The sequence below is a fragment of the Drosophila yakuba genome, chromosome 3R (genome assembly GCF_016746365.2).
Source record: "Drosophila yakuba strain Tai18E2 chromosome 3R, Prin_Dyak_Tai18E2_2.1, whole genome shotgun sequence".
NCBI lineage: Eukaryota > Metazoa > Arthropoda > Insecta > Diptera > Drosophilidae > Drosophila > Drosophila yakuba.
This window is the reverse complement of record NC_052530.2, coordinates 7,751,847-7,774,784: the sequence shown is the minus strand read 5'-3', so window position 1 is coordinate 7,774,784 and position 22,938 is coordinate 7,751,847. Positions and strand designations below refer to the sequence as shown.

Below are 22,938 nucleotides of genomic sequence, written 5' to 3'. Positions count from 1 at the left end.
CAAGAGAGTGTGCGGCCCTGGTTGAAAGAGGGCCACACGCGCTTTCCAACACTGCCCCTAATGCCACTTCGTCATTTTTTCAGTCGCCATTGTTCTCGTTCTCGGCCGTCGAATTTGTGGAAATAAACGTATTTCCCATTTAAATTCGCTGCAATAATCACAATAGCGAACTGCAAAACACAACACAAGCCGAGTGCGTGTCGATTTCCAGTAATTCGGAGCGCGCAAGTCGAATAAACACGCTCTAAACATCAGCCAATACAGGGCCAGAAATCGAATATTTGTTCGTGGCAAATATATAATCTTGTGAAAAAGCCAGAAAATGTCATCTGTGAATCCGGAATAGTAAGTCGTCACACGCAATTATGCGCAGTTATCTGGAGTTAAAACGGTTTACAGCTCTTCCACTTCCTTTCGAATGTGGTTTCTTTTATTTTTTCTGCGACGTCATTTCTGCTACGTTTCATTCCCATTCATTATCGAGCAGCCCCACTCCACTCCCTTTTGCCCTCGTTGGCAACTCCAAAAAACAGACCATTTGCTGAAAACAAAAAACACACTCAAACCTAACAACCGCCCCAATCAAGAACCCAAACCCCAAAGTGTGTGTTTCAACTGGATTTTAATAAAATGACTACGGGCGAGGCGAAGTAAAGCGCGTTCAAAAGATTGCTCTCTTCGGAATCTGCATATGTATACAGTCCATACATATATGTGGGCAGATCCCAGTTGACGGGCCAACTCGCTGGGCGGATGAGTCACCTGCGTGGAAAGCGTTTCCCACCCCCAGCGCAGTGCTACGTAATCAAATGCCATTCCAGTTTCACTTAATTGCTGCTCTCACTTCGAAGCAATTAAATCTCAACCGATCTTGGCTCGCACTCTCTAGAAAGCCTCCTCCAATCGTCAGCATACATATGTGCGGAGGATTGAAACACCGTCGCACATCACTCAGCAATTGGGGGTTGATGTTGGACATAGCACGATAAGATAAAGTCTAAACCAAACCGGTTCTATGCATACACATATTAGTATCTGAACCGACTAAACTATTCCCTTGAAAAACCTCTCCTAATTTTTTGCATAAAGCAATGCATGTTTATTAAAAAACCACCTTATGCCATCCAATTAATTATCATCTCCGATGTTAAACTTTGTGTCTTGTACATCACTTTCTTAAATATGTCAGTCAGTTTTCTAAGTTTTATTAAGCTTTCTATGAAACTCACTGAAGTATACAGCATAGTATCAGAACTATCTCTTCACAGCAGCTTAATTAATGATATAAAACATTAAATAACTATATCTCAATCCACAGCGACTATCTCTTTAAGTTGCTGCTCATTGGAGACTCGGGCGTTGGAAAGTCCTGTCTTCTGCTGCGATTTGCCGATGACACATATACAGAAAGCTATATCAGCACAATTGGAGTGGATTTCGTAAGCCACCCAGAAAGTTGTGAAAACTCTTTATGTCTGACTCATAAACCTTTATATTGCAGAAAATCAGGACCATCGAACTCGACGGAAAGACCATTAAACTACAAATCGTAAGCATAAAGACGCCTGAGGCAATCCAGTCCATAGCTAATTAGTCTGTTTGTAGTGGGATACTGCTGGCCAGGAGCGCTTCCGCACCATCACGTCTTCATATTATAGAGGAGCCCATGGCATCATTGTCGTATACGATTGCACGGACCAAGAGTCTTTTAACAATGTAAAGCAGTGGCTGGAGGAGATCGAGCGGTATGCCTGTGAGAATGTCAACAAGTTGCTGGTGGGCAACAAGAGCGACTTGACCACCAAGAAGGTAGTCGACCACACCACAGCTGCGGTGCGTATATTGCTGGTTTTATCGGGGGAATCATAGGTGCATATATTTACTAAACTGGCCTTTTGTTTCCGAAACTGCAGGAGTACGCCGCCCAGTTAGGCATTCCATTCCTTGAAACATCGGCCAAGAGCGCCACCAACGTGGAGCAGGCCTTCATGACGATGGCGGCCGAGATCAAGAATCGCGTCGGGCCGCCATCCAGCGCCACCGACAACGCTAGCAAAGTGAAAATCGATCAAGGACGTCCAGTGGAAAACACCAAATCCGGTTGCTGCTGAATAACTCTGATTGTGAATCATTATTTTATTATACAATTAAACAAAATTTAAATATAATAAATTAAAACGGAAACCACACAATAATAATAAAACAAGCGAAACCGATGGCGGATCCACGAAATCGTAATTATAATAACTAATTCTGTAATAACAATAATGGTGAGAAATGACGAGTAGTGCGTTTGTATGATCCTAACCGTAATCCAATTCGATAAACAATTTAAGCAAATATCTTATAGGTACGTAGCCAACCAGATCCAAATTCAGACTTCAGACATCCCCAACCAAAACAGAAACAACAAAGGCATCGATCCTAATACTAACCGTCACTCTGATTTCCGCAGTTCTGTTCATAAGTAGTGCAAAGCAAGCTAATTCGGTGTAGCAATAACCTAATATTACTTTAACCTATAGTAAGAAGTTACCTATCACAGCAGCGCGAAACAATACCGAAACTAATATGTACTATTAACTACAGATTAATTGAGCGCAGGCGACGGCAGGAGCAATTATACTTGCCCTGTGTCAGCTACTACTTACCACTATGTATACATATGTATGTGTTTAAATTACAAATTCAATTTTCTAAACATATTATCTCTAGCGAACGTGATCGCCAATTGTCTCAGTCATCTTGAAATTTTATGTAAATCGAACCCAAAACCGAACGAACATTTTTAGAATTAACGTCGAATGATTTTGTGTTTGAATTTTCGTGTGACACAAGGGATTTGTTAAGGCACATAATTAGTGTAATAATGACGACAGCGATAAAGTTTAATAAAAATGATTGCGTGTGCGTTTATAAATTGAAAGGTTTGGGATCAAGGAGACACTTTAGTTTCGGTTTTAACCGTCGCCCGAATTTGGATCTTAACTTCACTTAAGTCTAATAAAATCGATCTGTACCGATGCCTATAAACGACTTGTTTTATTCCTTGACTTTAGAAAGATTCCAAAAACTTAAGTGAAGCCAGAACAGATGCGCACACACCTTATCACTTGGCAAACACTTCTAGAAGTGTGAGCCGATTTGTGTAGTACTTTTAAAATTTCAAAAATTGGTTTTAATAATTGGCTGAAACTGGAAAACACTTGTTTAGACATCAAGCAAAAGTTCAGACTTTGAATATGTCCTAGAACCTGGGAGTATTTCTGACTTAACTTTGTAAAATTTTACGTTAGTATCAGACATATTTTAAAATTTGCATCATGGCATTGAATTAGTATTTAATCAATGCATCATTAGGGATTTGCATAATATTTAAATGTTTAAAAATCTAATGTCTGCGATACTTTACAAACTATGTTTATTATATTATGCATATATTTGGAAGGAAATTTTTGTTATAATAATGTACTCTACCTTTATGTATTGCCTTGTATACATACAGGATTTTATGAAGTGACTCATTATTTTCTACAAAAAAAAAATTGTAAAGAAAATAGTTCTTATTTGATATACAAAACATTCCTTCTAACATGAGATACAATCATCTGAATGATGTAGACCTTTTATTTAACTTGCTCAGCTTAAATCACCGCCGACAGATTTGGAAATATAGTATATAATTTGTCGCTTTAAAGATTGAAATTAATCGTACACCCAAAGCGGATAAAAGTATTGAGAATCTATCTGGATACAAATATACCTTCAAATTGACAAACACAAATAAAGCTATTGTGAGATAAGAACGATTTTTTAAGAAAGGGCAAAGATTTAGCATAGGGCCCTTTAAACAAAGCGTTTACTTCCAACCTCTTGAATCGTCCAACTATATCATTTGAATCACCTGGACATCCTTGAGAGCTTTCTGAGTTCATGTTTGTTTAGCATATCTTAAGTGAAAGGTTTCATTCATGGTGAATGCTTGCTTAGTGCAAACCCAAATGTTCTCACCCTAATTCCAATTAAATCTCAAGAGATTCTATAAAATGATTGCATAAAAACATAATACTCGTTTCTGTTCTAAAAATTATTTTAAAGCTCATTTATCCACAAAGCTTGCAAACCTAAATTTGTCAAGGCCCGAAGAAAATTAGTTTCAATTTTCAAAAACATTTTCTCTGCGTTTATTGACTTCTTCTGAGGTACTTCAGTCTTTACAACAAAATTTTTCTAAACCTATGACTATTTGATGTTGGAATTCAACTAAATACTTTAACGGTTGCTGGCAGTGGGCATGGATTCGAAGGATGCATTTTCAGGATGGGATTTAGATCTTGCTGGCACGTCGCTCCTGCAGACAGGCAGTGGTAACGGTGGCTGCCGTTGTTCCGATAATAGCAGCTCCCAGAATGCCCCGCTCCCGTTCGCTCAGACCGGAAACGGACAGGCTGTTGCTGCGCCACGCTGAAGATGATGTGGTGCGTTCGGTGCCCGAGGAGGTGGATATGGAGTTTATTAAGAAGGTGGCCTCACGGCGGAGAGTGCGACGTGGATGCCTGGCACTGGTCGTTCCCGCCAGCGCGGCTCCTTCCTCAGCATCCTGTTTCTGTCGCCTGGATGCGTTGCGCCCACTTCCGCCCGCCGCCGGATGCTGCCTCTGATGGTAGTGGTGGCTACGATGGTGATGTGGCCGCTGGCCCAGACAAGTGAGCAGCAGCCGCCAGAAGCCGCTGCGAAACTTGGAGGACATCAGGTTGTACAGGATCGGGTTCATGGCCGAGTTCAGGTAGAGCATGAAGCGCGAGAAGTACAGCAGGTTGTAGTAGCCGGCAATGCCCAGACTCTCCACATCATTGGCGCTGGCCAGGATCACCCAAAGGGTGAAAGCCCGGAAAGGCAGAAGGCAAATAAAAAAGCTGGACACCACGGCCACCAGCATGAAGATCACCTGCTTGCGGTGCTTCCTCATGCCGTTGCTCTGTTGATGACTGTTGCCTTTGGTGCTAGGCACCTGCAATGAACCACTGGTAGCTCCGCCAACCGGCTGCTGCGGCTGCGGGGAGGTTGGTCTGTGGAAGGCGTTGTTGGGACGCAGCAGCTTGTACGCGATGGCCGCGTAAAGAAGGACCAGGATGCCGAAGGGCAGGAAGAAGAACAGCGTGATGCAGCCCACGAAATAGAAGATAGACCAGAACCCATCCGCGGCGGTGGTGCATACGGGAGCATCGGTTCCGTCTCCGTAGGGCTCTACACTGTAGCTGGATATGGCGATGATGGGACTGCAAGAATCATATATTCAGTTTTAGTGGGGACTAGTGACTAGTTCAGTGTTGTCTGCAAAGTTTTAACGCGCTGCGGGCAGGAAACAAACAAATATTTAAAAGCTACTCAACGGCTAACTACTGGAAAAGTTTCGAGGGCGAAGCACTCAACTTAATCACACAGCGGAAACGGAAACGGCAACGTCTGCTCATACTCATCATACTCGCAGAATGGTGGGGATTCCAGTTACTTATTACTTTTTACTCTACAAAACGAGGCAGTCTACGTCATAAGGCTACGAAAACAAATTAAAAAGCTACGCGTATGGTACGAATACGTATATATACAGAGGACGGACATTTGTCCGATTTCCTTAGAATTATATAAATTACAGATTCCGATTGGGAGGGGTAATGTGGGAAAAACCCGCCATGACTTGTCATAAAAAATTTATTTACTTACAAACTCTCGTGTGTGTGTGTGCGTGTGGTTCCTTGTATTTATAAGCAGAGTATGTATGTATGTATGTATGTATATTAATATGTTCGGACAAATATATATATATATTAATATTTGGCTATGTGTACGTGTGAGTGTATGGTGTATATACAGCTGTGTTACATGTGGACATTGTGTGCATATTGAGCTAAGCTTTTTATCTGAGCCGCCGCCAAGTAGGCAACAGTTTTTCGACTTCCGGTGATGGCCGCCCGTGTAATAGCGGCCATTTTGTCCGGTCCGGCTTACGGAAACTATTTCAATGCACCTAAATCATGTTTATACGCCGACCTGATGGTTCGCCCAAACTCATATTAAGCCATTTCCATTTGCCTTCCATTGCTCCTCGAAGGCCGCCTAATGGCTTACCCCTTAGTGCCAGTCCCTATCTGGACTCCTAACCCTGACCAGTAGTGGTAGTTGTAGTGCTGTTCGGCTGTCGTTGCTGTTATTTATCTTTGGCACATTCATTCGAGTTTAATAGCCCGAAAAATTGATTGTTTTTGGTACGGAAATGTCCAAGGCGGCAGCCCAGCTTTGATTCGGGATTCTCGGCAGCTGTCAGCGGGTGACTGAAATCGATTATGCCTGCCAAAAGCGTTCAGGAAGCGATTTGTGTTTACCAGGAACGGGAATAGAAATCGGGATCAGCATCATCGGCACATTCCGGCCAAGTGAAGCGAGTGTGTAAACGGGTTAGTGGCGATTTTTCACGCCCATCTCGCTTAGAGGAGATTTTCGGGAAGATTTACTATTTCTCCTGGTATTTTGGGGAGATTTTTCCGACCCTTTGGTGGGATTTTCCCTTCGCTAAGTTTATCCTCCTGCAGTTCCTCCTCATCGAAACTTTTTTGCGGCTTGTGGCGTCGTAGCTGATGGTTTCTCACAGGCAGGAGCCGGCTGTCACTCACTCTCCTGGCCATTCCCTTGCCCAAGGTTGAATGCTGCAGCATGGCCATGGCCTCCAGATCACAGCCACATGGAATCTGCATCTCGATTTTAAGGCGGGTGCGACTTATATCCTCGCTACACCTGCGATTGGAGCTTCTCGACAGAATGCTGGAACTCGTGGCCGCCATGGCATTTGAGGAGCTGGTATTCGTGTTCGTATTAGTGCCCATGCCCAGCGACAAGGTGCCTCTGCGTCCGCGAGAGGAGTTCTCCTTCCTGCTTCCCAACGTGACCAGCTCCAGCAGTAATCGCCCAGCGTCTTGGCAAAGCCGCTTGAAGCCCCTTCGAAACTTGGTCGACATCAGGTTGTATAGAATCGGGTTCATGGCTGAGTTGAGGTACAGCATAATTCTACAGAAGTAGAGCAGGCTGTAGTAGCGCACCAATCCCAGATCGTGTAGCGTTTGGTCCGTGCTGAGGATGATCCACAGGGTGAGCACGCGGAAGGGCAGCAGGCAGACGAAGAAGGACAGCACCACGGCGCCGAGCATTAGGACCACCTGCTTGCGTGCCTTTAGACTAAGTTCAGGCTTCGTGGGGCGGGCGCGCAACATGGCCGCCCGGTTGGAGACCAGATTTCGGGCGATAATACCGTACAGCACCACCAGGGTCACGAACGGCACCACGAAGAACACTGAGATGGTCATCAGGAAGAAGGCCAGCGTCCAGTCGGTGATGGCCTGGGTCAGGCACACGGCAACCGACGATCCATCAATGTACTCGGCCAGCTTGTACTCGGCCACCCACAGAATGGGGCTGTTCGGGGAAAATCGAAGATTGGGGAGAGAAAGCAAACAAGAAACGTAATCAGGTGGCGGGGTCACCGGGGGCGTGGATAATGGATACGGTTGGATTTTGGAGGAGAAGGCAAAGAGTGGCGGGTGAATGAGGAGGATTCAGAAGACAGGAAGAGAAGCAGTTTATGACGATGAACGAATGGCGATGGACGAAAGGTGGATCCAGTTTGGGATGAAGTTCAAGTCTTGGACAATTTTTCTGGCCCCATTGTTTTGATGGGTTTTTTATTTCTTGGAGTCAGCGTTAAAAAAAAATATGTTGAAGCACAGATAATATAGTACTATGCCATTAAAAATCATTGGTAGTTAATTAGAAAAACTATCATTCGATATCATATAAATCGAAACAAAAAATAACGCTATAGTTAAGTTAATCGACTTTCAAATACCGGTTATTAAGCTAAAAGCAGTGGGAGGAAGAGGTAAATATGCAATTAGGAAAGCTGACTTGAAATATTTTTGTTTATAAAAATCGTCTACCGTGTCTCTTCAGAGTTTTGTAATGTAAGTGGTCGTTAGATATATTTTTATTATTAGGGCATTACAAATTATAATAATATCAAAAATTAAAAAAAATGCAAGCGGTTATTACAATTAAAGTATCTATCTGATATCTATTACTATGCATTGCTGATTTATATCTAAAAATATATTCAAGTAAAGCTCAACATGTTCTTATTCATATTATGGTGATTACATTCTACTTACAATGGGATAAGTGAGTAGTTCTAGAATTTCTGGTGGGATATGCTCTGTTGACTTTGTAAATACATCTAGCAGACAAGTTTAAATATTTGATTATTTTGAGTAATCCGAGCCGCTGATTAAACACTTTCCCAGCCCAAATCCTAACTGGCTAGACCGATAAACGAAATGCCACGACAGTCAACAGGCAGTGGCCGTATTTTTTTCCACCAAGGATAATATGGGCGCTTTGTACGTGCGTCAGCGATTTGACACGCCCACTTTTGCGCCTATGGGCATCGTGTGGCGCCCACACATTCTGTTTGAATGTGTTTTTAAAATGTTTGCGCTTCTTTAGGCCCCCGACTTCTTGTGTGGCGTAATTAATGGGTCTCGGCCTAGAGGCGGGTGTCCTGTGGATGACCCCATGGCTCCCGGAGTGCCGAGAGGTGGGTGGGCAGCTCGACAATGTGCTGTTTATTTCATTGTTATGGACGCGGCAAGATTTGCAAAATTAAAAAGGGTCGCCGCTCGTCCTTGGACAGGGCGCACAATAATAAAGTGTCAATGAAATGAAATCCATGATAGCGGACATCGGTGCTTATTAAAGATGACAGGGCGCTGATAACGGCACGCTCCCGGATCTTGGACAAAGGCCGTCCGGAACTTGAGGCGAAGGATGTCAATGGGAATGATGGTGCAAGTGGAGCAGGAGAGGTGGCAGGACAGGAGTAGAAATGGAATAGATAGGCGAGAGTCGCAGTTTAGCATGTAAATAGACGCGCCACCGTAGATGGCGCACAAAAGGGGCCAATACCACGACCAGAAACTCCACGTCATAATGGAAAATAAACAAAACGGGAAAAAAAGTGCAAAACCCAATAACAAAACACAAATCATTTAAATGATGGCGATTGACACTTATAATTAATGAGCGAGAAACTGAATGCTTGACTGAGCGAAATGAATAAACGGAAAGAGGCCATAAACTAAGTATATCTAAACAGGATAATACCATGTGTATACACATAGTATACATATACACATGTATAGGACCACCAACACCAAAAAGCATGCAGTGAAAAGCGACTAAACTAATTAATATATTAAAAGTATAATGCTAGCATAATGCCAATATAATTTAAGAAGTAATTTAAGAAGTACGAGTGCGTGTCACTGCCTGTAGGCCCTAATCGCTTACCTCGTAAAGAGTGCAGCAATGCCCCAGGCCAGGACGCAGATGAGGATGGCCCGCCCCTTGGTGCAGACGTAGCCGGCCTTTAATGGCTCGCAGATTGCGTAATAGCGTTCAAACGAGATGGCCAGGATGGTCAGCACACTGGCGTGGGCCACTGTGAGCTCCACGAACGGCACAGCCTTGCCTGGATAGAACAGCAGTTAATTAGGCTGGGGAGAATAAATAGACCAGGAGCACTGGAGCTGGAGCCACTCACACATCTCGTGGCCGAGTACCCAGGTCTCTGGGCGAGTGTTGACCTCCACGAGGACGGTGGGTGTGCAGACCAACAGCACCAGAAGGTCCGCGATGCTCAGGTTGGTGAGGAAGATGTTCGTCGAGTTGCGCATGTCCTTCGTCTTCACAATCACGATGGGCACCTGCAACCGAGTGGATTTGGGATTAGACAATCTTAAGCAGCTCGGAAGGCATAAATTTGTATTTGTATTGTGTTGATATATCAATGATTATGTACTCAATATCTAAACGTTCATACGGACAGACGGACACACAAACGGACGGACAGGCACCAGCATAGGCGGATGGACAGAGGAACTTGGTTAGTACACCTGATCAAGAATATTCAGACAATAGGATCGGTAATCCTTGTTTCCTCCTGATACATATGAGTGTCTTTAGTGGTCTTAGGCTGAACATTTGGCCTACGTAAAAAATATTTGTATACATTATTTTCATTTTTAATTTACAATTACCAAGTGAATTGTAAATAAGATTCCTTAAAATTGTGTTTTCACGTAATAAAGTGTTTATCAACCATTAAAAGGGTGAATCACCCTGCGCGCCCACGAGGCAGTTTCCAAATGAATTAATTTCAATTACAAAAGCTTTCGCCCATTTTTCTTTAAAAGGAGGCAGGACTCACCATCACATTGCCCACCACGCCCAGCAGCATGATGACTATGCAGAAGAACATGGCGGTTGTGCGGATATACGACGGAATCTGTGGCAGCATCTGCTCAGCATCGCCATCGTCCTTGGAACTTGGTGTTGAAGTGGCTGCGGTTTCAACATCGGATGTTGCTGCTGCTGCTGCTGCTGCGGTTGTTGCGGTGGAGTTGTCCTGGTGGTCAAGTCCTGTGGCTGGAAAACGATTAGGTGTGTGGTGTGGGCCATGGTCGCCACTAGGAGAGCCACGGGATACCCCAGCCTGCTGCGGCGGTGTGGTTTCTGTTGCGCTGGATGTTGCTGCTGCTGCATCTTGGGCCTGGAGTAGAAGCAGAGCCAGGAGCAGGAGCCACAGGCAGTTCCTCGGGCCTACGCAAGTGCTGGTCAGCCTTGGAAGCTGCCCAGTCCAGGCCACAGCGACGCCGTGGCTGCCCCTCAGCAATGTCCTGCGTGTCCTCGTCGTCCTCGTCCTGCGGCACTCGGAGAGTAAGTCCCGCAATGGGAATCACAGGGACATCATCGGGGCTCGTCGGATTTCGGGATGGGCCGTCGCCGCCACCGCCCGCTGTTCAATTAAGTGAGTTACGAGAGGGTGTCCTGGCCAAATCCGATGTAATTGCCCGCCCGGCAAGTTTATGCTCACACTTAAATACGCGCTAATGAAATTAAGTTGTCCAAGGGATTCACGGATACTCCGCTATCGCCGGATCCGGGCGCATTAAACAAATCAATCAGTGGGGCTTTGCGGTTGTCGTTCGCGCTCTCAAGTGGCTGAAACGGCAATGGGATTAGCATTTAAGTGTCCTGGCCAGGATCAGGAAATAACCAGCCATTGACCAGGCCGGCTAACTAACGATAATGAATGAAAAGTTCATTAGGCGCTGTCATTTACATAACATTAGAGCATCCGGCCCCCAGCAGAGAATCATCTCCGCTTCGCCATGAACAAGCTCATCGTACGCCTTGGAAGGACACTCTTGACCAAACGGCAGTGGACCGAAACCAAAGCCAAGGGGACAGAGGCCTGGGCTAAGTTGCTAACCGGGTGTTCATATTAAAAGATTCCAATATTTATAATCAACATTATTTGTATTTTTCATCGTCGCTTTTCAAAAGTGTTCACTCACTTTTAAAATTTCATATCTTTTATTAAAACAAAGGGTGTGTCTAGAAGTTAAAATATTCCATAATGTTGATAATGAGAAATGCTTAAAAGGGGACCTAATATTTCAGTTTTACAAAAACCTCAAGTCGATCATAATGAAATAGTTAAATATTAAATATATTCTTAGCTAAACCCCGAACGCCGCTCCTGGAGTTAATGCTTGCTTCCAATCTCGGATGACAGGGTCGCCCAGCAGACGACGATTATCGCCGATGGCGTCTGCTGACCATCTCCATCCTCATCAGGCGAATGAGGAGCATGAGGATGGCTGTTGGTTGTCAGCCAAATGGCTTTATTAAATCCCCATCTTTGCGGCGCGCAACCCGCTTAATTATATTATGCTCATACAGGGCCTTGAACAGACATTCGACGATGTGGACGAGAGTGTCTATGGACACCGGGACGCATAAACACAGGCTTCCGGTGTTTGTTTGCTGTTTAGTGGGGGTGGGTTGTAGGATGGGGATAAGGGTGTGGGATCACCCCGAGTAGCGTCATTTTGATTAATTTGATAAATTCATTATGCGCACACCATATTGGCCAGTTCCTAGGGTTTGTTCCTGTCCGGATGCTCCTGACTAGGGGTCTGCATCTCGTTCTTTTTCCAACTGAGCCAAGCTGTGCACACTGTTTGTTGCGGCCAGGATTCCGGGCGGCATGGGGAATGGCCTGTGGGTTCAATGTCCCCCGAATGACATAACAAGGCAGTTTGTGTCACATTTGGCTTGAAAATGCGACTTTAACGATGCCGAGCGAAGGATTATCCCTGGATGGACTCTGTTTCCATTGGCCATTTTGCTGGGCGTAATTGTTTCGCAAGTTTCGAGTTGGTCATGTAGAAAGACAAATGAATCGTTTCAAACTTTTCCCTCCGAGCTGTGACCATGCCCATCAATATCAATATGGCCCACATGGCTGGGTAAACGGACAACACCAAAAACCAACAAAATATATATATGTATATATATATATGTATGTATATGTATATATATATATATATATATGTATATATATATGTATATATATATGTATACTTAGGAAGCCAACAACTGCCGCCACAACCACGCGAGTTCTGCATGTAAATCTGAAAACAGTTTATGGTTTCGCCCCAAATCCCAAGTTCTCGAGTGTTGAGCGGCCATTTGATAGACAACTTGCGGTCTTTGAGTGGAAGTGAGCAAAAACTCAGAACTCGGGATAAAATTGCACACAATAGAAAATTTTGAATATTTGAGTATGCTAATAGCAGGGGTGCCGAAAAGTGTGCAATAAAATATTTTATTTGGGGCATTCCATTTGAAATGTAGTGTATTTTTAGTGATTTGTATCCTTTCGTTTGAAAACATACATAGTATTCACCACAGGTTTTGGAGGACTAAGTGATTTAGGGACATTTTTGCACAAGTGGACATACTATAGTTGATATAATGACGTTTCCCTGTGTGTACACCATCTTGGCATCATTTTTGGCTGTGATTTAAATAATGTTCGAGGAGGCTGGCGATAATGGCAATTGAGCGTATTGGCCTGCATTCCGGAGGGTGTGTGCTTGTGTGCGGGGGGCCGAGTGGATTTTCTTGTACAAGGACTCCCAATTGTGAGTGTGTGTATGAGCATGTGGCAGTGTAGCGCTTTTTATGGTATTTAAGATTGAACGAAATTTATTGCTGACACCCTAATAAAATTAACATTGAAATGGCAATTTGAGGCGGCAATAAGAATCAGCCGCCGAAGTATCAGTTTCAGAATCGACAGAGGGAAAGTCTGAGAAAGTTGTCACACCCACGCACACACGCATATCTAATCAATTTATCGTTCAATAATAGTCAAGCCAGTGGATACATGGGATGATTATGGGAGTAGGTGCCCTAGCAGCCACTTTGACAAATCGCTAAGCGTACAAAAAGAGGCGAAAAAATGAAAGCCCGGCCGTCAAAGTGATTTCGAACTTTCTAGCAAGGAATCAGCTACTTTAGTCTCTGAAATATCCTGCGGAAAGCGGTCTGGAAAACATTTATTTCCCCCAAAGCAACCGCATCCTATCAGCGTGGCTCTTTGTATATTCTCGCCGAGGGTGTCGCACGCTAAATAAATTGAAATGACTTCGTAATTGTATTTGTGACTCTGGCTAAATTAATCTAACTAGTTCGCATGCCGGATCGTCGCTCGTGTGGAACCAATTTCTGAATGCCTGAAACAAGGACCTCGTCGCCCACCGCCAAAAAAAGAGAAGGGCGAACAAAGCGCCGTAAAACCAAAAGCTTGTTTTTCAATTGAACCCACCCAAAGTGGCCAACGTGGATGTTTTGGCTACGGGATCCGGCGGGGTGGCCAATTGGCTTTGTGTGAAACCCCTCGAATCCGAAATTGACATGTCGATGGTCATGTCCCACAGTCATGTCCCTTTAATTGACCATTGAATGGCAATTAAGGCAGGGGCTATTTTTGGGTCAGCGCTAGTGCGGCTGCATTAACGTCGCCTTCTTTTCCCCACCGAATTAGCCACATTAGTATGGGCTAAAGCTTCTTAAATATGTTTGGGCTATTGCAGGGTTGAAGAAAGTACAAAACTTTCTACACAGGGCTAGATTGGGCAGTACATATACAAAGCTAAGCTGGAGAGATCGCTTTAGTGCTCGACTATCAGATACCTACACTGAGATAGTGAGCAACAATTTGAACAGTTTGTTGGAAAAGCAATATAAATAATTAAGGAAAATAGGAATGTTAAAGGAATGAGCATACGGACATGGCCAGACCAAATCGACAAGAGATTCCGATCAAGATTCTTGCCACCTGTTACATACTTTAATAGTTTTATTGGAGTGGAAAGAAATAGGCGAAAAGGATTGTGTATATTTTTACATTATACCTAAAATGCATTTAATGTTATTAGGTTACTCATATAATTTTCTTTTTATACATGTATTTCACATATTTGTTCAATAAAAATGCACAATTTGTATCAAAACTTTTTGGGTACCATACAAAATTAGACTATAGTATGTTCCTTTAAATTCAGCTTTAAAAATTTCCTACATTTCGGTCAGCTGTTCCTAAACAAAGTACACTTTTTCACTCAGTAAATAGTTGCAGAGACAGCTTGGGCAGTCAGGAATTTAAATGGAAATGGCTGACTGATTCGGCACGCTATTAGGAATTACATTTTCATGTCGCGGATTCCAAAGTCGGCCAGTTCCTCGGCGAGTTTGGACCTGATTGCTCCTTGTGAACTTTGCTGCACGGAGTCAAGGATGTTGGCTCTGCCACCCAGCTTTAACTCCTTTGTCCGTACTGTCCGATTTCACTTATTTATGCGACTGCGACGGGAAATCGCTCCTTTTCGCATCCCAACTGTTTGCCTCCAACTGGATACTGGATACTCGTTACTGTAACTGCCACCGTTTGTCTGTCCCTTCTGTTAGTTCGTCTTCTGTTTGTTTGTCTGTTTGTTGGTTTGTTCGTCCGCAGTAAGTAAGCTAAACGTTCAAACAATGGCCAGAAAACGGGGCTTACAGTAATGGCACAAAAAATAGTGTGTGCTTTTGATGAAGATTGAGGACTAAATGGCATGTAATGAAGGATTTGTAAAACAACAAATAATAATTAATCTGGAACCGGAAAAGCATTTAAGATACAATTTGTGTATAATCGAAACCATTTCTTTTACTCAGGCACTTAAATTGCGGGACTAAACTGTAAGTTTATGTGTGTATAAATGTACACAGTGGCGTATGGGTCGGTCGTTCAACTAATGTTTTTCTAAAGCTAGAATTCTTTATCTGGCGGGAGAATGTGCTTGCTGTTTTGAAGCCGTTCAAGTTGCTCATTCGCCCTGTCAGCCGATCCCCCACCCCCTGCTCCTTCTCGTCAGACGAATGTAATTTTATAGTGGAGCTTGTTGCTGCAAGAATTCACCCAAGACCCGGCATTGATAAGCCATTGGCCGGAGCAGGCGTTTTATCGGCGGACTCCGCACTTAGGGGCTAAAGATGCGACTACCCACGGACTTTGCTATCGACGTGGCCAACGCCATCACCATCACCATCGCCATTGCCATCGCCGCGGGCCGGGAAACTCTGCATCTGGTCTGCCAACACCCCCCGTATTGGCCATACCTTCTGGGACTTGTTTGTCTATTTGCCCGCTATGGGAATTCATACAGCACACATTCTGCACAGACCGATGGGCGGACAGGCTCAGTCGGTGGGTCATATAGCGCAGATAGCACTAGCTATTGTTTTACGATTTCGTGTATATTGTAAATAGAGCAGAAGAAAGAACTGGCACTGGCTCAACTAGAAAATACCGCGGGATTTTCAATGCATAATAAATATTGTAACATTCAGCAGAAGGGATTTCCTAAAGTGAAGAATAAGTCGACCTTAACCACTTGTCATGTTAGTTTGCAATAAACTTAATATGATTAGTTAACATGAATAGGGATTTCGTTTTTAAAAATGGGCATACAGCTATTGCTATATTTTCCCATTAAAACTAAAGCTGATCCTATATTCCCGACCATACTCTGGGGAAACTCCAACATGCTCCGAGCTAAAGACACTTTAATTGCTTCCATTCACTGAGTGTTTGTATCTTTGTGTGCTTAGCGTATCATGTGGCATTTGAATATGGACCACTAATGCGTATTTAACATTTGGCCAACCTTGAAAGTTATCGCATTTCGCAGTGCCAAATGGGAATTGCTCCCAGTTCGATCCCATACGTTCACTTGAAGAATGCAATAAGCTGGCATGTGTGCTATTTGAGTCCTTTTGCTGGAATGAGCTGCACTCCGTGTTCTTCTGGCTTCGGTCGACTTCGACCCCGTCATTTCCGTTGCGCATATTGAAAAATGGCGCTTGCCGCACTTCCGCCGCAGAATTATTGAGCGGTGCGTGGCCCCGCATCGTTAACTTGGCCCTAACTCGCATCCTGCCGCCAACTGAAGTGGCTGTTAAGCAAACTTGGGCGTTCCCCAGTCCGCCTTTGACATTCCCATGCCTTTGGCTGCACTCTCCTTTGCTGTTTCACTTAATTTGTCATCGTGACACTGACGCCCACCGCTGGCTTGGGGGCGTGGCTCGGCTGCTGACGTCAGCCGAAGGACAGAAGGGTAATTCACCCGGAGTCCTCGAAGAGTGACGAATGGGGGAGCAACCTACGACCTGTCAACGTCTAATGAGTGGAACTTAAAACTGCATTAAGCTGAGCCACCGATGAGACCGCCGATAATTCCGCAGACAAGTGCCAAGTGTCAAGTGCTTGGACTTGGACTTAGCAATTGTCGCCTTTTATTGGCTGAATTTTTTATGGGCTGCCTGCATAGTTAACCGCTGGCTGACTTTCATATTTGCCCTGCCAAATGTTTTACGAGTTCAGCGACCCTTGGCCGCCAGCACCAACACGCCATCCGGTGGCTTAATATGCAAACACAACATTATAATGACCGCAGGACACAAATGGAAATGGACGCGAACACGGCTGCTGGCTTTCTTTGGCTGGCTATGTTTTTACGACTTTGCCGACCACGGCCACGAGTTTGCCAAGTGCGTAATGAAAAATGTATTTATTGTAGAATAAAAATATTTATCAGTAAATTAAACGCCCTGTCAGTCGTCTGGATCTATCCGGAGTGTCGTCTTCACTGCAGATTGCATGATGAAATTCGGGGGCGGTCGGAATCACCCAAGAAGGCCGATGCCAGCTGGCCAGGCCACTAAATATAGAATTCGCGAGCCATCGACAAAAGTGCGAAAGTGTGAGGACTGAGTTCCAGCTCTCAGCGGGAATGACTCCGTTCCCGCGCCTTTACAGCCTAAACTTAACGATTATGGCTGATGAAATACGCCGATCCTTAATGGGTTGGGACCCCAGTTCTGGCCAAATAAATCGACGGTTGTCCAGGAATGATTGCATCAAAACAATCGACTCCCAGTGAGCGGACCATATGGGGTTATTCACTTCCGCTTTTATTTATCAATGAGAAAACTGGAATAACATGTTAATGCGATAAAGGCGATACATATAATTTACATAATAATAATTATGAACTGCAGATCGAGCAGCAACAATCAAAAAACAAATCACAACGATACAAAATAAAGTTAATAGAGTTTACTTGTTTAATTATGGAATTAGGAACATTGCAATAATCTCGTAAAGTGAAGCACACTGCCTACACTTCCTCTTATAAGAGAGTCCCGAATCTTTTCGACCGGTTTTTATTTGGCTTTCAATTAAGGCGACTCTGCAGGCAATTAGAATTGCAAATGAAACTGCCCGAGAAGAGCCAAAAATACAATCCAGAACAACCAGAGCAGCGACATCAGCTGCTGAGCATCTGAGCAACTGAGCTGCTCAAAAATAAATGTGAAGGGGACCCGATCCAATCCGGACTCGATGAATCCGGAAATGGCACCAAACTGCGGAACAAGTGGTCGGCGTTTCTGGGGAGGGAATCGTTTCATCGGTTCACCCCATCCTCAGCTCACCAGGATTGCGTGGGTGCTCACAGTTTTTCAATTTTGATGCGCCCAGAAACAATTCGAGAGTAATGACGAAGAAAGTTGTTACTCGGCGTGTGGCTCATTTGTCAGGGATTGGGATTAGGACGCACTTGGAATTCCTGGAGCGCGCGGGCGGAGCGGGTTATAATCTAAACGGTTCTTGGAAAATAGGCATGCATAAATTTATATGCGCAGGAATGGCGTGAAAAATGGTCTGGCAGTTTATTCAAAGAGGCTTGCCTTTGGGTTTTCACCAGCTACTGTTGTTTCTTCGCTTTTCTGTTGCTCTTAGTAGTGCTTCGATTGATTTTTGATAGAAGCAAACGCAGATGCCTCATCGCTTTAATTGCCCAAATCCAAATCAATATACACGAAGCAAACGGCTATAAATATGCGTGTGCTTTCGGGTGCAGGTGTATGTGGAAATCAGGTAGTGATCACAGAACAACCAAAACAATTGCGTTTAATTGGCCAATTGACTGGCAACATGTGCCATTAGGCAAAAATAAAGGAGTAACTTCCCGAGTGAAGGCGGTGCTAATTGTTTAGTTAAGCGTGGCTGCATATAAATAGAACTTAATGAGGGAGCATATTTCCGAGTGGCCATATGGCCGCACTTTGCATGACAAATGAGGTGTTCTCAACGATTGGGGCTCGCTCCACGATTGCCGTCATTTCTCAGGGGGCAAAGGTCGTGGAACGGGTTGACAATGGTGCCGGAAAAGCTGGTCGGATGTTAACTTCGCTCCATCATTTCACTGCGTACCATACAAACTTTTCCCATTCAGCGCTTCCCGGTATCATTTATCTGGAGGGCGCACAGACTTAATAACCCATTTGTTGGCTGATCTCGGAGTCATGACCCCGCAGGCATACAAATGGCCAATAAGACCTATCATAAACACCAGTCCACAAGGCGAGACATGTGCCACCGTGCGGTAAAGTAAAAAAAAACAAAAAGAACTGAATGCAAAAAGCCAGGAAACGACCTTGCCGAGTGGCAAACATTTGGCTTCTAATTAAGCCGCGAAGCTCCGAGGGCAGGAGCAATGATTAAGAGGCCACGTACGGAGCACTACGGGGAACTCCGGAGGAGGTGGTGGCCTTCGCCCCGTATTCGCGTGCTAATCAAATTGGGTCTAGTCCCCGTCTGCGAAGTGTATCTCTTGGGCCCAGGAGCGCCTTGTTTATCAGTAGTCTGCGCCTAATGTGTAAGTGTGCCAAAACTGATTGCATAATTATGCAAATGCCCCGGCACAATATACGTCTAATGAATTACTCAGACTTCCCGCCAAAGGCCAAAAGTGATAGCCATGGTTCTTAGTCAGCACTCAAGAGGCTGAAAAGTAAACAGGCAGTTGGGCTAAAATGGCCAAATGTGGAAAGTGTGTGGCAGATTTTCCCCTCGAGAAGTTTTTTCTCGTCGATAATGATGAAACAATTATTTGTTATTGTGGCTATGGCTTTGTTTCCCGGGCATTGGTAATTACGCTTGACATTGGGAGTCGCAAGGGAAGTGTTACGGATTAATCGAATTAGGCCCAAATCTGTGACAACAAGCAGGATAATTAACAGCCGTCGATTCCTCAGCGCCACGTGCAGGATTCGCTTATAATGACTGTGAGAAAGAATTCATTTATAAATCAATAAGCAACTCCCATGAAAACGAGCAGCTTTAATTCCAAACCTCCCTAATTGAACTGAAATATTAATACATTTTCTTGCAATTAATTTACTTTATATTAATAGCAATAATCAATAAATCTCTGAGTATTACAAATTTAAGCAATTCGAAATTCTTATATACATAATTTTCTTCCGTGCAGTAATAGTGACTGCGTTGACAGTAAATTAAACACGCATTACTGAAATACTGAATTACTGAAATCCCCGCTAGAACCCCAACTCTGCACGTGCCCTTTCAACAATTCATAATCGTTAAACTTAATTGCTGAGCTCATTTTGGCAGTGCCGCTTGTTTGTTTTTCCAAACATAAAGAAACCCACTAGCCAAAGTTCAATCAAGAATTCGACCATAAAAAAGAATTAGCGCACACCGAAAGTAAAAGTAAAAAATTTTAACAAAATAAATACGGGGCGGGCACCAAAACTATATAGACTGATAAATCATCAATAGTGTCGATTTGGGTTAAGCAAACGCTGCACTGGAAATGCCGCCCAGCCCATCGAAACACCACCCCCTTTTTGATGGGTGGAGACCCACCTCTTATTTGCATTGCGGGTGACAGTTGAGTAATTTTAAAAAGAAAGAAATTCACGCCGAGAATGGCGTGGCTGCTGTTTATTATGGCTGAGCTAGAGAGTTAGTGAGTCAGTGAGTCCGTGTGCGGCCAAAACGGCGGGCATTTCTTATTCAGACGGCGTCCCTGCGATTGCAAACGCGATCGCGATTGCTCCAAAAAAATACAAGGCAAAATAAAGAAAACAGAAATTCAAACCGAAGTCAAAAAATCGAAAGGCGCCACACACGCGTCTGGCAAATCAAATGGACAAGCGACTGACTTAATTTTCCCCTCATCTTCAGGCTTTTTAGTGGACAGCTCCGACGTGGACGTGTTTGACCGCATACTTTTCCTTTTCGCTTGTTTTCCTACTCTGATTTCTTTGGCTTTTCTCATTTCCAGCAGTACGTAATTAGGCAAAAAAAAGACAGCCGGCCAGATAGAAAATCGCAACACGAAAGACGGGCGCATAAATCACAATTCATACTCGCATAAATAAAGACATTTGATTTGGAACTGGGCCTCGAGATGATGGGTCTGTCCGTCTGCCCATTGACCAAAATAGCAAAGCCCAATCAACTTATGATGCAGCCGAAAAATTCTCAAAAGATATGCCGGCCTCGCTGGCGTATACGCAATAAATTTTCATATTTCTTATGCCGCTTGCTCTCTCTTTTATCCGATTTGCCCCAAGCTCGCTGGGCTGTGAGCGATATAATGGGTCGGATTTGGTTGCTACTTCTGGGGCTGTGCCACGCCCACGCATGACTTTTCGATGGGGCGAAATTTATAAACAAGCTCCACTGAGCCGGGCTAAGTCGACCTGGTGCGTATTAAATATGTTTGGCATTAAGTTGGGCGGCAATGCGAATGGTAAACAAAAGGCCAAAAACGCGCCAACAGATGTTGCATTTATTTAATGAGCCGCCGATGGGTGCGCGTTGGGCGGGTGCTGGTATCAATGGGGTGTTGGAAATGTGTTCTTAAGCAAATAAAACCCCATATTTATACAACTTATTCGCCTATTTCTGGACCAGCAGCACTCGACGAGGATGGGAACGTGAGGCTCCTACGTGTGTTCAAAAATTCTGCGACATCGCTGGGGCTTTCGAGTGGGGCTCAAGGTCGCTGCGCGGGAAGTTCGCGGTGAGAACTTCAAGAAGCTCAGTTCGCCACACTTTTCGAGTGCGGTTTCAAGAGCCCACTCAAAATTATCTCGATCTTGATCGTCGAAACCAAAGCGATGAGCAAGCTGAGGACGAACATGACTTGGCGGTTGCGTACGCTCAATAGTGGCATTAATTTGTCAATGTTTATATTTTGAAATCAATATTATCAGCAAAATAAACACTATTAATAACGATGCTTGAGCCACGGTTCAACGCATAGTCGGGGCTATTGAGAAAATCGTACAGAACCATGGAAACGCGTATGCAAATGCTGGCAAATCGTTGCTTTCCATTTATTCGATCAAAAAGTTAATGTGGCAGTCTATATTAACGCAGAGGTGGGATTCTAAAGATTCTAACTCTCATAATTCGAGAGTAGGTGCAAAAGTAAAACAAATACTCAAAACATCTGTTTTGGGAAGAAGAAATCTTCCTTAGGGGCACGGCCTTTTCAGGCGATATTTGAGGCAGATAACCGGTTATCAGCATTGCATATTGGCCCAATTTACTTTTCAAATTATCCAGAGCATATGACTTTCATTCAATATCATCATCATAAAAACCATCACTTTGTTGACACACCACAGGTGGAAAAACTTACCACTGGCGGGAACTCAAGATCTGCATTGAATGTAGATCGGAGATTGTGGAACTGGTGCGTCGACCCCCGCGAAATGCCGGCGGTGGCAAGTGCATTAATTTCCGATGTCAAACTTCACGGCAACACTTAACGAAATACTTTTTTATGTTTTGCTTGTAATTAAAAGCATTAACACGACGCCGCCGACAACCGCAGCCAGCTGACATCGGTGCTGACATTAATGGCAGCAGAAAAGTGCAGTCCGCTCGCTTGGAGAACCAGAGGCATCACCCACAAAGACGATAATATATTATATGTATATGCCGAGATGCACCTGTCACCCCAGACGCGTGAATTCTATTTTTCCAAAATTTCGAATCCGAAACTTTCTTTCGCCGCGCAAAAGGGCAAATGATCCGGCCAACCGCTCGACGTCAGGTTTTCCAAAAGACTAACAGCGCGGTTTTCTAGCAAACAATTTTCATACGCTGTGTTTGCCGGCATGGCCAAAACAACTGCCAAAAGCTCTTGGCCGGAATCGGAAAAGCTCACATCTCCCATCTCAAGCTAACCGAGAGCTTTTCCGCCCGGCTTTCCCTCCGCCAATTTGTCATTTTGGCGCGAAAAGCACTCTACGGGGCTTTAGTGAATGGAGCACCAAAGCGCCCTGGTGATTGGACATTGTTTGGATCGGGGGAGTGTGTAGATCCACGGGGTAATCACTACCGAGGTCTATGACGCAACCTGAATGAAGTGCCGGCGTGCAATCACAAGCAACACAGGGTGGTGCTGGTTAGACTACTATTTTATATATGTATTTTAAGCCATTTATTCGCAACTTATTCACTTATCATACCTCGTAACTTGGGTAAAACTATCCAGGAAAGGCGCATTTATTATTAATTGTAAGGTACATAAATACATATGGCTTACAATT

General features: G+C 44.2%; 2 protein-coding genes across 3 annotated transcripts; one reads left to right on the top strand and one right to left on the bottom strand.

Moving 5' to 3' along the window:
* The first annotated feature begins 60 nt into the window (after nucleotides 1-60).
* On the top strand, nucleotides 61-2,901 carry LOC6535915 (ras-related protein Rab-1A). The gene is made up of 5 exons (XM_002096495.4): nucleotides 61-345; nucleotides 1,319-1,439; nucleotides 1,502-1,549; nucleotides 1,606-1,833; nucleotides 1,914-2,901. Exons 1-5 carry the CDS (start codon nucleotides 323-325, stop codon nucleotides 2,109-2,111), a joined length of 618 nt encoding a protein of 205 aa, XP_002096531.1. The 5' UTR covers nucleotides 61-322; the 3' UTR covers nucleotides 2,112-2,901.
* A 1,259-nt stretch (nucleotides 2,902-4,160) lies between these two features.
* On the bottom strand, nucleotides 4,161-10,620 carry LOC26536246 (growth hormone secretagogue receptor type 1). Of its 2 annotated transcripts, none has more exons than XM_039375085.1 (4): nucleotides 10,313-10,546; nucleotides 9,647-9,809; nucleotides 9,394-9,574; nucleotides 4,161-5,279 (listed from the first exon to the last, which is right to left on the bottom strand). In XM_039375085.1, exons 1-4 carry the CDS (start codon nucleotides 10,400-10,402, stop codon nucleotides 4,328-4,330), a joined length of 1,386 nt encoding a protein of 461 aa, XP_039231019.1. In that variant the 5' UTR covers nucleotides 10,403-10,546; the 3' UTR covers nucleotides 4,161-4,327. The 2 variants fall into 2 exon arrangements, with proteins under 2 accessions (XP_039231019.1, XP_039231020.1); XM_039375086.2 differs by lacking the exon at nucleotides 4,161-5,279 and adding an exon at nucleotides 5,658-7,467 and having other exon boundaries at nucleotides 10,313-10,620.
* Nucleotides 10,621-22,938: the final 12,318 nt, after the last annotated feature.